This window comes from Cyclopterus lumpus, chromosome 3, assembly GCF_009769545.1.
Source record: "Cyclopterus lumpus isolate fCycLum1 chromosome 3, fCycLum1.pri, whole genome shotgun sequence".
Taxonomy (NCBI): Eukaryota; Metazoa; Chordata; class Actinopteri; order Perciformes; family Cyclopteridae; genus Cyclopterus; species Cyclopterus lumpus.
Genome location: NC_046968.1, coordinates 20,256,453 through 20,271,334, shown reverse-complemented (window position 1 = coordinate 20,271,334; position 14,882 = coordinate 20,256,453). Strand labels below are relative to the sequence as shown.

The 14,882-nt window shown below is 42.3% G+C and overlaps 1 protein-coding gene across 4 annotated transcripts in view; it reads right to left on the bottom strand.

Annotated features, from left to right (window-relative positions):
- LOC117728173 (semaphorin-4B-like) overlaps positions 1 to 14,317 on the bottom strand; it is a 41,842-nt gene extending 27,525 nt beyond the window's left edge. The window contains exons 1-3 of one of the 4 annotated variants that reach the window (XM_034528968.1): positions 13,990 to 14,293; positions 4,695 to 4,862; positions 1,174 to 1,604 (exon numbers count right to left, since the gene is read on the bottom strand). In XM_034528968.1, the coding sequence (XP_034384859.1) occupies positions 1,174 to 1,294 (121 nt within the window). In that variant the 5' untranslated portion in view covers positions 1,295 to 1,604; positions 4,695 to 4,862; positions 13,990 to 14,293. Of the gene's footprint in view, positions 1 to 1,173; positions 1,605 to 4,233; positions 4,311 to 4,694; positions 4,863 to 13,989 lie in introns of those variants that run through there. The other 3 variants (XM_034528958.1, XM_034528949.1, XM_034528978.1) reach the window with 3 other exon arrangements.
- Positions 14,318 to 14,882: the final 565 nt, after the last annotated feature.

Genomic DNA, 14,882 nt, shown 5'->3' with positions numbered 1-14,882 from the left:
TACAGGAGCCGACGCACCGCTGCATCCACACGGGTTCTTTGGTGGCTGCTGGATCGGCATATTTGCCTGCGTGAGCAATGTTGCAAAACAAAGATGAGGACAGGATGACAAATACATTGTAGGAGCCAGAGAGCCACTTTTTAGAATCAACTGTAAATTGTTATTTTCCCAACAGCTACAACACAGGGCGTTAAAAGAAATGGCGGTTTAGCAACACTTCCCTGATAGTCAATTTTCTAAACAGCATCCATATTTCTCTTTGCCCTCATTTGTCATACGCTCCCAGAATGCATCAATAAATTACCAAAAATCTGTTAGATGAGCAAATAGTGAAAAACAGCACCATGCTTTTGTATTATAAAAGCTTAATCCGCAGTCGTTATACTAAGAGGAGTGCTGCAGTTTATGTGGATTAATTACTTCAAGTGAGGTGCACAAAAAAAAGGTCTTCCATTCAATCAGTGGATTTGCCAGGTGAGTCATTAAGTTTATATTTGTGAGATAAACTATTGCATTCAGCTGTACAACACCAGCGAGTCAATTAGCAGCAAGAAATGGAGAAAAAGCCAAGTGCTTAAAAAAAAAAAGAAAAAAAAAAAAAAGGTACAAACTACGAAAGGTAGACTAAATGTGCTACAGAACACAGGCCTAAAGTTGTTGCACTTTTTCTTTTGTCTTCACCAGAGTAACACTTTGAGGAGCCACACAAGTGATAGCTGATATTAAAAAAGACCTGCGGGGAATAAACACATAATTGCATGCATTTATGAGAGGCGCTGCTTGTGGTTCCGGCCTCTTCAAGTTGGCACACGTACATTTGAGCCTGCAGGCACTTGTGTTCTCTGACGTGTGTCTGTGAGTGCATTGCTGCAACGCTTGCTTCACCAACCTTTGTTGGATTTGTTCACCGTGGACCTAAATTACATTAATTTCATGTGGAATTGACCGATTGCTAAAGGCTACCGCCCTAAGTTACAGAGGTCGACAGAAGCAGGCTACTCCTTCCTAGCGACAGTTAATTATGTCAGCTGAAATGTGCTGGCGCAGGTTTCTCAGATGTACGTAGCCAACATTGGCCAAAGGACACACGTAAACTGTAAGATCAGTCTGACTTTTTTTTTTTAGCTGACACGTTTTGTCTGTTATGACTAATGGAAGTATTTTTGTACTTACTGTAAGAGAAGCTGATGCGTGGTGTGACATCATCCTCAGTCGCCGTCAGTGATTGGAGGCAGATAGCCAATAGCAGCGCAGCAGCCAGAAGACAGTGGACAGTCGCAGCTAATGTCCACATGGTTGCCTGATCCGCTCACACAGACGTACGCAAATGCACACAGTTTGTTTTAAAATTCCTTGGAATTCATTAAGCCTCCCTTGACTGTGCAGATCTTTATTTTCTCACTCCCATCTTCCTGCAGGCTGAGGGGAGTGAACGTGTCCTTGACTCGATGCTTGTACTCCCAGTGGTCCTCACACACGGTTAGCAGGCTCTTTACACAGAGAAGAGGAGTCTTTTCTGGATTAAAGACTGCTTGTTGTCATCTACTCATAGTGCTCTCCGATAGATCAGCACCAGTGGCCATTCACTGAAAGTCATTTTGATTCTGTGGAGAGAAGAGAGAGAAGTTGTTTCTTTATGTTTGATTCAAGAACGTAAAAAAAAAAAAAAAAAAAAATATATATATATATATATATATATAAATAAAAGATGAAACACAAGCTAGGATAACAGATCCAGATCAAACTTCTGACGCTATAACCCACAACTACAAAAGTAAAAGAACTGATACATTTGGATGCGGTTCAGTCTGGCAAATGGTTCGGATTTTAATGCAAACAACAAATTGAGAATTCAAAAGTTACTGTGTTGTATCGCTCACAAATCCCTCGCCTCCCCTCTCTGTCCTGAGACTTTAATATATAAATATAGCACGCTGATGACGGCTTCGGCTCAAGCCTTGATGACAAAAACAAATATTTATGCTCCTACCGTTTACCCTTTCACCACACTGCCAGAGAAAAAAAACTGAACCACACAGACCACCAGCCAGCCAACTTGAGCTCACACATCATGAGGGAGCTTAAAGGTTTCACAAACTTTAAAGTCTCAGTGAATGTCCAATTTGCACTGAAGCCCACAGCGGTTCTCTCCGAGATAAAACGCATGTTGGATTTTTTTTTAATCCCCGTATTTAATTACGCTGTCATCAACAATCGCCGAGAGATCCCCGAGAAGATAATATGGCATCTTGGCTCTAATTTTGTGGCTATGTTGGGAAATAAATGAAAGAACAGTAACTCCCAAGACAAGTCTGTAATGTGTCTCAAAGAGGAGCAGTGAACACAACTGCTCTCTGACTTTTATTGGCCTCAGCATGAGTGTGCAGATAAGGTCCCGGTTATGTAGTTGTATACTGAGATCTTGTAATTAGTAAGGTGTTGCCTTTCTGGGAAAACAGTTGAAATAAGTCCTACTCCCTCGTAGCGAAACAAACGCAGGACATTCGATTAAAATAACTATACAAAAATAATCATATCTATGATTAAAATAAACTGTGAAATTCTTAGTAGAACAGCAGATTTCTTGGCCCCTTGGGGGCAGCATAAATAAGTTGTAGACACAACAACAACAACAACAACAAACCTTTTAGGTTGGTATGGTGAACTTATTAGCAAACAGTTGCTATTTTAAACATCCAGCTAATACCAAGCTACATTAGCATTAACGGAGATTCACATGTATATGCCAAATGAAAGTCCAATATTCCCTTTTTGTTGTTCTCCACCAACTCGAGTGCAAAATCTGTCTTTTTAAGCTGCTAATTGTGACATGATTCTACCAATATATTAAGAGTACAGATGGCAGTGAACAAAGCACAGCCTGTTCCTGTAATATGTGAACACGACTTATTGCACGGGATGTCTCCCCCGTCAGCTCTCACGTAGGTGGTGACGTTTAAAAAGTAAACACTGGAGAGCACATGGCGTCTCTGGTTGAGAGCTTACATCACTCCTACAACTCCCACAGGACCTCATTCAAATATTTACAGTGGGTCTCAGCTAATGGCCCCAGGTTGTCCACCGAGAAAGTGCCATTTTAAACTTCTGATCAAACTGGTCATACAACAACAGAAAGACAGACACAGAGATTTACAGCCCTGGCTCCCTGCCAGTGCAAAGACTAGAGAGCAGTTGTCTAACACACCTTCAGACCGGCACCGTCAGACCGGCACCGTCAGCAGCTTGCTAACTGAACGGCGGGTTCATGGCTCGTACTGTCGCTCACTGGCAAGCAGTCTGTCTTACATAACACCTGGGTATCTACCATTTTGGTAGGTGGGCTCTGCATCTGTGCCTCGCTGTCACACCCGTGTCTCCGTCCATCCACGGGGTCTCAACCAGTGGACCAATATGCCCGTGTCACTCTGCAATTCACCACCAGCCTGCTTTGGCTGCTGCTGCTACGCCGATGCCAGCCGAGTGGGAGGCTAACACACGAGTCCGTGATCCGGTAACATCTCCCTCCCTCCTCGGCTGGTGCCTCTCATGCCTGCTGAGACGGCAACAACGAGCATGGCAGCCCAGCGTGTGTCACACACACACACACGCACACACACACACCCCATGTCTCCATGTTCCCAGGGCTTATCCTTGTGCAACTCCAGAGGTCTTTTAAATGTTAATGAAAAGAGAGGGGTGCTATTCTGAGGGTTTGCTGGTACTAAATTAGGAAGCTTTTTGTCTAATTCTGGGATGCAGTTATGCATAAATAATTATCGCAACACATTTATATTGACCTTTCAGTGCCCTAAAAGGTTGTTGGTGGTAATAAAAGGCCACTATGGGCACAAGATAAAAAGTGATGAGTGGTGGGTAACTTCACAGAGTGTTAAAGACCTGAATGAATGGCATATTGAGCGATGATGTGGTCCAAATTGCTATAACAATCATTACTCTTTCTATTTTTCCAAATGTAGGTGATTAAAATACCTCAGAGATGATCTTATTGAAAATGGGAGAGACTCTCAGGTGTGAAGTAACCTAATCAAAGCTGCTGTGTGAAAAACCACGAAGCAGTTTCTTACAAAAGAATTCAATAGATCTTCATTCCTGTAGTACATGTTATACCTTGTCGTCTCTTGGATTCGAAAACTTCTCTCAGGTGCCTCTTCACAGAAAAACACAAATTGTACTTAGAAGCAAGAACAAAAAGAGTTGTGTGCTCAGTCGTACTCAGAGTTATGTCAATATGAAGAGGCCCCTGCAGCAGACTGGGAAACTTAAGGTATCTGGGGAATCCAAATTACAGGAAGACTCACGGGTGTGAATCATACAATGTTCAGATAACTGAAGCCAGCACCTGAGGAAGACGAGATCAAGTCAACACCCAAGAGGCAGATTCACGGGGGCTTAGCAAGGGCACAAATGGCACGAAGGGCAGGTAAACTGATGTAATGTCGCACTTATCCTGTTTTCTTTTCCATTATTTTACCTTAAATACCATGTCAAATACATGTATTCTAGTCAAATTCTCCTAAACCATCCTGAGGCATGGATCTGAAGAAAACGTATTAAATATTAATAAGCATTAAATCCTATTTGACAGCAAGTACTCAACCAAAGAAAATGATCTAGTTAGAAGCAACAATTATAGGATTTATAGGATTGGAGCTCTATTCAACTAGAGCCGTTACCGTACAGGCGACCCGCTACGGTCAGTGCCACGGGACCCATCTGCTCATCTAGGAGAAGGTCTGCTGCCCCGTGTATCTATGAAGGGTGAATCTGGTGCCATATTGCTTAAGGTTGCAGATTCATTAACCTTCCGAACCACCCTGGAGGCTCCGTATTAATACCTGCATCTGTTGAGAGAGAGAGACAGGATGTGACAGACACATTGGACGATACACTCTGCCAGGTCAAGACAAGTTCACGGGATAAGGAGCGCCGTGAATGCTAACCATTTGGATAGCTTTGTGTAACCGGTTGGGCTTTGTGCTCGGCGACCAGCTCCCAATAACTCATCCCCGCAAAGTGACTCGTCTCTCATTTAGTCTTTGGCACAGACCGAGGCACTTATGGAGATAATCAGCGGCTGGGCAGCACCCTGTGATGAGAGCGCTATCCCAGAGCTCGACATGAGGCTAGATTAGGCCAACGTCCAATCCATTAACAGTATCATGAGCATGTCTAAAGTCCAGAGAGAAAGAAAACTATAAAAGCATTTGCATTTAATTAGGCAGCTCTCCGATTTCTTTTGCCAGGTTTAAGGGTGACTTTGTAAGACTGCAACTGAAAGTCAGTAACTGCTACAAATACATATACAAAAAGGGCTACAAAATGAATTAATTGTAGGATCAAATACTTGTCCTTGCCTTGCAATAATGTTAGATAGGTCTTACCCCCCCCCCCCCCCCCCCCCCCCCCCCCACCCCCCCCCTCCCTCTCAAGTCTGACCCTAAAAACAACATGGGTGCCGGTCACTATTCAGAGAGATTTATGGAGCCATTATGTTGAGCAGAAAAGAGCTCAATAGGTGACTGACAAGGCAGAGACTGCCTGCTGTGTCTGCCATTATAACTCTCACTTATAGCAGTCTGTGAGCAGTGCATGATTGGTTTAAATTCAACTGAGCGGATGGCAGGGGGGGGAAGGTAAACCATTGTCCCAAAATAATCGATGATTGGCCTTTCATAGACTTTGAGTTGTTTATTCATGTATTACTAAGCACAAGCTGCAAAATCATCTTTTATCTAAAGTAACATTTAAATTAGTTTCTCGATGTCCCGTCCGTTCACTTGTTCCAAGGTTCAGCTCTTGTGCTGAATGTGTGGATTCACCAGTACATAAGATAGGGGCGCCTGTGGCTCAGTGGTAGAGCAGGGTCGTCCTACAATCAGATGACTGGTGGTTCGATCCCCGGCTCCATTAGTCCATGTCGATATGTCCTTGGGCAAGACACTTAACCCCAAACTTGCTCCCGTAGCTGTGCCCACGGTGCATCAATGTTAGTTAGACCTGATGGGCCGGTGGCACCTTGTATGGTAGCTATACTGTCATCAGTGTGTGAACGGGTGAATGTCGACATGTGTGAAGTGGTCGGAAGACTAGGAAAGTGTTTTTACAAGTCCATTTCCCATTTATAAAGTGTTTGAATATGTAAAATGTAAATAAATAAAATTCCTCTTGTTCTGGTAGACGCTAACGGCCTTCGTACACCTAAAGCCAAGCGAGCTTCACTCTCCACAGATAACGGATTTCAACCGGTGACACCAGACTGTAAATCTGCATAGAATACTGTAATATCTAGTATTTTTTTTTTTTTTTTTAAAAGGCCAAGAAAACTGTGCATATAACCGGTTATATGTTGAAAATACAACTATTATGGTCTTTTTCTAGCTGCAGCTGCAGCAATGAGCCTCAGGAGCCATGAAATCAGTTTTACTTTCACGAATCTCCGTGAAAGCCTCACTCGGAACAGCTTGCAGACAAAAGGTTGATTAGGGAGTGACCGCTAAAGACGGAGCGATCTGCTGACACAACCCTTCACATCTCTGGCTAGCTCTACGTTTACTGGACTAAATTCCACTTTTACAGCATCTTAAGTTCCAAAATATACTTCTTACCACGACTAAACTGGCAGAGATTTGAATCCATCTGATAGATATCAAATAAATAGATAATTTTAAACAAAAACAGGTCCTCTGACTTTGTAAACTAAGTATTTGAATACTAAACCTCTGAAGTGGATTCCTCAGTCAAGGGTGGAAGGTAAAGTAGTTCTGTATTTTCAAACAGTCTATGAAATAAAGCGCCAGTACAGGGGGGGGAACAGGGGGCTCCACGTTTCCTCTCATCCAGCCCACCTGGGGATGGTACAGGGGGAGTAAAGGAGGAAGGTTTAAGCTAAGCGACTGCTCGCAGCACCAAGAAAGCAGACTCCTAAATAAATCACGACTGGGTTAAAAATAAAACTGGAACTGTATAACTTTGAGTTTGTCGACACTGGTGCCAAAATGGCTCATTGCGTTCGGGGGAATGTACAGCAGCTTACAGGTAACACGTCTATCAGAGACAAATCTCCAGGATATCCTCTCGGAGGCCTTCGAGTAGTTTTTAATATGAAAAACTTTGTCATAACAAGCGGAGCACAATACAGCCCTTATGACAACATCTTTCAAGCCAGACAGTTTTGTTTTTGCTTCTTAAAGCAAATTCATATTGGAGCGGCAAATCAGACGCTAAACATTTTGTAAACATTTTACAGGAGAGTTTTTTTTATTTTAATGTAAATTACAAATTGCGCAAAAGCAGCTTGTTTTCTGCAGACACGAACACTTCTTCTATTAAATATAATTTCTACCCTGCAGGTAGAAAGCAGCCGAGGCGTCTGTGTATCAGTACTCAACAGATGAGACTTTAACCCAGGATAAAAACAAAACCCTCTATGCACGTCTATGATATCAGACAGCTGCACAGATTCATTATCCTGATGCCCTGAACGCAAACTTCCTGTGAAAAGAGACAAATCTCTACAAATGGCACAAAAAAATAAATAAAGATCTGACACCTAATCAAGAGCCATTGATCTAACATTTCCCTCCATTTCCTTTATGCAAATATGTTTCTGTTTACGATAGCAAGCAGCTGATAATGTTTGTTGCAACACACTTCTCCAGTTCTTAACCTAAAGGGTGTTACAGAGACAGATAAGAAATAGAAATATCTCAAAAACTACTTTACAGATTTCAGACTCACTATATATATTTTGGATGCAAATACAAATGACACTTTAGTGCCGGAAAAGGCAGAAATCTAAAAGATAGTGGGATTTATTCTCTGGCAACAACAGTATCTGCCATCCTGCGTTTATTTGACAGTAATACAAAAGGTTTATGAGAATTTAAACCAACAGCATTTACTGAATTATTGATTTTGTGTGATAATATCAGGATACTGACGTTTCCTGCATGTATTATCAATTATTCATTGAATCATCTTTCTATTGATGACTGTCTGTAATGCATCCTGCTGCCGTATGTCCCTGGTGCATTCAAAAGTTAATGACTTTCAAAACAACACAATGATAGGAAAATACTGTATTACAAACTAGGATCTTACTCAAGAGGCATCAAACTTCATACGAAGCTGGAGGCTATTCAGGTCATAAGCCACTCGCTTCCCACGACCTCAAAATGACTCATGGTTAAATCTGACATCTGGTTTAAGTGTATATGGATCAAAGTTTCCTTTTCGAATAACAGACGCAACATGTACTTACTAAACTGGAGATAACTGATTGCATGTTCAATGATCTATTTTAGGAACACACAATGTGTAGAATTGCTTGATCTGCTTCTGGATGATCTGCATCACTGTCCAAAAAGATGTGCGGTCGCTCTGCTAACAGGAAATACTCAAATAAACGCCATTTTGTACTAAAACAAAGATTTGAGTCGAGGTATGTTTAAACTGCAATCTTAATGCGAGTAAGACAACCTGGTGTAGGTGTTCATCTGCTCATGATCAAGTTATTGGAATGCATATTACCCCACTGACTCAAGCTTCCTTATGATAATCGGGTACACGGCTGGACATTGCATATGCAGTAATTGGCTTTGCATGACCCTGAGCCACCAGACAGGTTTGTGCTAATTGTTTAACTACGCTACGTGCACCGCTCCCATGATCCCATCATGGCCGTGTCTCCGAGTCAAAGACATTCATTAAAATGCACTGATGAACTTAGATCCCACATCCCTCTGCGTTCTCATCAGGTTGACAACAGGACTTGACTTTCTGCAACATCTGCTATACATTCTGCACGCGCACACACACACACACACACACACTGTTGAAATCAAGAGCAAAGAGTGATGCCGCTTTAAGAGTGATCCAAAGCTGGAATAGTCAAACTTTTACATTTTTGCACATACTGCTCAGCGTTGCAACGCAGGCAGAAGCAATTATCGTTTCAAACGAGTGAGTGAAGTAGAACTGGCAGAGGAGATAAGTGCTTAACGGTGAGTTGGGGTCACCTTATTCCCTATGATAAAGAGTTGCCCTTGCCTCAAATTATTCAAGCCCGACGGGGGAACAGTGGGAGATCGGTTCTTGAAAGAATTGTAAAGTGTCAATAATGAGCTGCGAGTGTCAGAGTACAGTTGGGTTAGGAGGCATCGTCTTCCAGAGTCCCACTTGATCACAACCCGGTTGCGAAAACATTTGGGAATCTCTGGAGATGTGCAAGTTACTTGTAAGGGAAAATGCCTCGTCTAAAAATGATCACTATTAGACTACAAACTCACTGGAAAACAGATTTCCCTAATCTTCGTTTGTTTATTATGTGCATCTTGGTTGAAAAGCTGCTCACACTTTTAAACATGATGATCCATTTAGACTAATGAAGTGCGCTGACCAATCAGGAAATCCTCTTGATTAGAGCCAAACATTTTGCTTCTGGGGGGAACATAACAAAATAGAGACAGAGGACTTTAGATTTCCGCTTGCTTAAATCCAAACAGACTGCAACTTAATGACAGTCTAAAAAGGCGTCAGCAGTGAGGACAGAGGGGGAAAAAAACATTTATTTCTACCACTCTGGTCTCCTTGTGACGTTGTAGCAGAGGTAGAGTGAACACTGTTGCCACCAAAGCTGCAAATGGCCACAACAGAGGACAACATCACATTAATTTGCTGAGTTGATGATGATGATGATGATGATGATGATGATGATGATGATGTCAGTCACGTTTGTGAACAAACCCTGTGGCGTGAAAAAGGAGAGTGGAAGATTTACAGTCATGCAATCACAGAAAAGAGGCCTTTGTGAGGTCTGGACCACGCTGTGTTAGCATCACAGTTCATCTGCTAATTACACCATCAAATCCAAAGACCTGGCGATCCATAGTGCGCAATTCATCTCATGACTTAAACATCGAGTTGGGGGGGCACGAATAATCCCTGCAGTTAAACCGATGTGAGGCCTCATTTCTTAACTCGGTTTGACAGGCGGGGCGATAGGATTTAAAAGTGTATCAGATGACAATATTTAGTTTCTGGCCCTTGGTTCACCTTGTCAGACCCACACAGTTCAGGTATGAACGCGGATGATCTGAATGACAGGCCTTGAACACAAAAAAACTGTCCTCATTATCATCCTAAGAGGAAACATGACACAGTTTGTCCGAGCCGTTTGTCTGGTTTGTCACCTCATGGATGTTGGCGGTTTACACTCTGCAAATATGTCGACATCAAAAGGAACAGCTGAAGCACTTCTGCTTTGTTTACCGTCTTTGTCTCCGCCAATAAAGGAAGTAATAGGTCCACAGTGTGGTCCCTCCTGGCAACAATCCCACTGATAATAGGCGATACACGGGACAGATAAGGAATGCCATCATCATTTATTCATTCACCTGCAACAGTTAACCGTGTTAGGGAAATAATTGGAGATGATTAGATACAGGGCTTGACATTATTTCTAATGAAAATGTACTTTTTCAATAAGTTAAGTTTCCCTCCCCAGCGTCAATATATTACCTGCCTGGTTGCCTACCTGCACGTATTCTGCAGGTGCACAGCAAAAATAAATCCCCTTTTTCTGACCTCCTTTCCTCCCCTAATAATTTTCGTATAATCCCTTATATACATTTTATCAAAGTGGACACATGGATGGAAGAACAAAGTTTGTTAATGTGTTACAATATAAGCTTTTAAAAAAAATTTAAAAAAGGAGGAAAAGTCCACCCCAAAACAGAAAATACATATTTTTCCTCTCACCCGTATTGACATCTATCCATCTAGATTGTTTTGATACGAGTTGCATAGTTTTGTAGATATCTGCTGTAGAGATGCCTGCCTTTTGTGAATAGTATGGGACTATAAAAAAGGCACTCAAAGCACCAAAAACACTTTTTGCTAGGTCTCCAGAAATCATGACCTGGTTACTCAAGATAATCCATAGACCTTGTTTTGAGCAGTTTCATGCAGGAACTCAACAAGGTCAAGCAGAGAGCCATAGAGTCTTATCATGTTCAAGAGATAGCAGATATCTGTCCAAAACTAAGTAACTCGCACCAAAACAATCAAGAATGATAAATAGCATGACAGGTAAGAGGAAGAATATTGTAAAAAGAAATAAAACTGCTGTATTTCCTTCAGTAAGTTGCTTGCTTATCTCTTCTAAGCAATAAAGGACAAGTTTCCCCCTCGGGCCACAAATAAGAATACAAGTTCTTTCTTTGTATAGAAAAATAATGTGGTTTTATTTTGTAATTTCCTATGTAAATACCTGAATATAAAGACAATCTTGGGGGTAAAACAAAAACACAACTGTGTATCCATATTACTCCAATTGAAATAGACGATAAAGTAATCGGCAAAGTCACAAGGAAAAAACATTCCAGACACACAGAAAGCCTGGTTTCCATTTTTTTTTTTAAATCACAGTTTCTTTTTCTCTACAGAGAAGGAAAACGGGGGTAAGACGTTAATTTCTCTCTGAAGAGGCACATGTTACATAATATATTTCCATCCAAAGACAGCCACCTCAGTTACGGCTTCATCCCAGTTGATGAGGAGGGCACTTCTGCCGAACGCTTGTCAGACAGACAGACTGAAGGGATAGAAAGCTGCCTCACAGGCTGCGCCCAGCTACAGTTAAACTGTCTGTCACGCCTCAACTTTATTAAGCGAGTGTGAACACGCTTCTCTAAAAACAACACAACTAATCAAATACTTGAAAATCTCGTGGCACTAATTTAAAGTTTAAAGTTGATATCCGAGTTGAGTCTCGAGTGTAAACAAAGCAGAAACCACAGTCAGTGAGTGGTGGTGTGCTCTCTACATATGCACACGCTAGATACATTTGGTAAACAGCGTAAAGCAGATATACAGTGTGTATTTCAAGACTAACCCTGTGGTGGAGCGTGTGTGGACTTGCAGCTACAGACTCAAGTCCCGTGTGAACAGTGATGACCAGGCATGACAGCAGTCTCCTACAGATGACTCAATGCAAGTGGAACACTTGTTGTTACTATCAAAAACAGATTTGTTTGTAAAGTAATGCCAGAGTGGGCTAAAAGAAGGCAACAGAGGAAGGTAGAAAAGGCAAATTAGGGCAATGAATTGCAGGCGTCACCTGCTCTCAGAGCCCTCCTTTGGCCCCACGTGGAACCCCCTCTAGGCCTGGCCGGGCCTGTCTACAGGTCGCGCAGGTCACACTGAATATGAATGCCTTGCAACTGGCAGACAAAGCTATGCGTAGACACAGCAGAGACAGTCAGCAACTAGCTACAGTCAGGTTTTAGTGAATGCAAATGTGAACCATTAAACTTCATCGCCCATGTGTAAAAAGCAAAAGGTGTGACTTTTCACAGTTTAGGATGCATTAACGCAACAAGAATTCTTGCATAGTCTTCAAACTGATGTGCCTTTCTTTTCCCTGAAAAATGTTCTAGCTGCACGAAAACAAAAAACTACAAATTGTGTTACACTTTGCTCATTTTATCTGGCTCGGACAACAAAGACTTCGAGACCCATCTGCACTAACTCAACTCGGCCGATGGAAAGGCAGCTTGGCTGGCTTCACGGCCTTAAAAATTACGGTTTTCCCAGGTCGCAGCACAGGGATCCTGAACATTCGAGTTCCCATCGGATTGTACCGAGCACATCCAGCCCCTCTGGACACTACAAGGGATATCACTAACCTTTTGGGGGATAAACACAACCAGAGTGCACTCCCCTCCCCTCCCCTTCCAACTCTTTCGCCACAACCTCTCCACATGCTGACCATTCCTCTGAAGTTGTTACAGTGGGTGGAGTGCTGGGTGGAGTCTGTGTGTTTGTTTTGAGTGTTTGAATGTGTGCGTGATTGCGTGGGCGGGGGTTCTGTGTGTGCATGTGCCAGTGTTTTTCAGAGAAAGAGAGGGAGGACGAGGTGGAAGCACACAAGATGCTTTTTTCAAGTACTTCCAGAGAGAAGGTTTGTTTACAGTAAGAGAGGGAGAGACCATCAGTGTTGCTGATACTGTATCACACTCTGGTAAGGGGAGAAGAAGAACAGCAGAGGCCCAAAAGGGAAAGACTGTTTCACGGGTCATTTGCAGTCCAGATTCCCACAAAGCATGTGAGCATCATCTAAACACTGAATCAGGCTTTGGCTCGCACGTTGCGTCATAACCTGCAGATTTGGTCAATCAGTTTAGGATAACGTCCAAATTTTATAAGCACTCGTGGTTTGAGCCTCAGAGAACGAGTGTGGGGGGGAAGCTTTATCCAGAGTGGATCCGTGTTTGCTTCATAGCAATGCAAAGTGATATGGGAGGCATAACAGATGCCAGCAGAGGTGAGGGGAGGCGGCTATTTGGAGGAGAATTACAGGAAACAAGCATGGTATCATTAAGCAAGTGTAAAGTTGGACAGAGTCAATTCCATTAGCTTGCACATGGAGCTCACAGACCTGTGACAGCAGCAATCTTGCCAATGTTACTTTACGTCTGGTGAAAATAAAGCAGAGTCACAGAAATGCTTCTTCTCTTTGGGCTGAAGGCAAAAAGCAGCTGTACAGGTACTTCAGGCTGTATGCATGCAGATTTCCCAACAGTGCTTCAAATCAATGATAATGCTGCAATTTAATTAGTTTTAACTACGATTTTTTTTAAATCATATTTGGGGAGGAAGCTTTGCCCAGTAGCAAGCAGGCCATGCTGCACGTGAGAGCCTCGTTCAGCACGTCCTTGATGGAAATGACATGAGAGTAGCTCCGAGATGAAGAACACAAACTGTGGAGCTTTTACAGGAAGACATTACAGTGATGGGTTCATATCGACTATCATGAGGCAAAACACTGGCAGTTTCTCAGAAAAAACTCAATTTAGGCTTAAAAGCTCCCATAAGTTAATAAATTGCCTCCGCAATTAACAAATGTATGTCAGCCTAAAGACGCCCACAAAGCAATATTTCCCCACAGAAAAAAAACCCCGAACGTACTTGACTTAGAGGTGATTCATTCACTCAGTCTCATACCTCGCCGATGGAAAGGTGTTGAAACCTGAAAAAAAAAAACGAAGAACACGGGGCAGGCAACAAAAAAAAGACTATCCACGAGCTGCGGCGCAATAAAAAAAAAGAAAAAAGAAGAAGAAAAGACTCGGTCACCGCTCAAGTCTTCACAGTCGCTGGAAGAAAAAGACAAAACTGTCGACCAAACAGGAACGTAACACGAGTTAAATCCGCGAAGAGTCCGTCAGTGAGTCCGCGAAGTGAAGTCCATCATCCGAGCGTTTGAAGACGAGCCTCCTTTACTCCGGACTGAAGAGGCGGGTGGCTTTCAGGGTGCTCAACTTTAGCTCCTCCCACAGCACGCGCTGCCTGCAGCAGCGGGCTGTGTATGAAGAGCATGACACGCACATGGTCACTCATTTCCTCCTCCTTAATATTATATATATATTATATTTAATATTATTATTGGAAATGATTTGCTGCCAAGAGCTACAAGTATTTATGCAAATATTGTGAAGGTAATTTGAAAGTTCCACAACATTTGTTTTTGTTATCAATTTATAGCAGTATAGTTGTTTTACACTAAATAAAAGGGTAATGAGTATGTCCCATCACAAATGTTCACAAATGCAAAGGTTGGCCAAAAATGCAGCAAGAAAAAATAATATATAGCCTACAGTACGTCGTCAACATTGTTTAAGAGTAGAGTAGAGTGTGCATTTTTGTTTTCGAAAAACAAATTCTTAAAGTATTCATCAAATGTGTTTTGAATGATATGGCCTTAGAGAAGGGAAGAGACTCACATCTCACAGCCACTTCTGTCAGATTGTGATAGTGACTTTTCCTGGTCTGTGTCTCTGGTGTGTCAGTGTTGTTCCTCT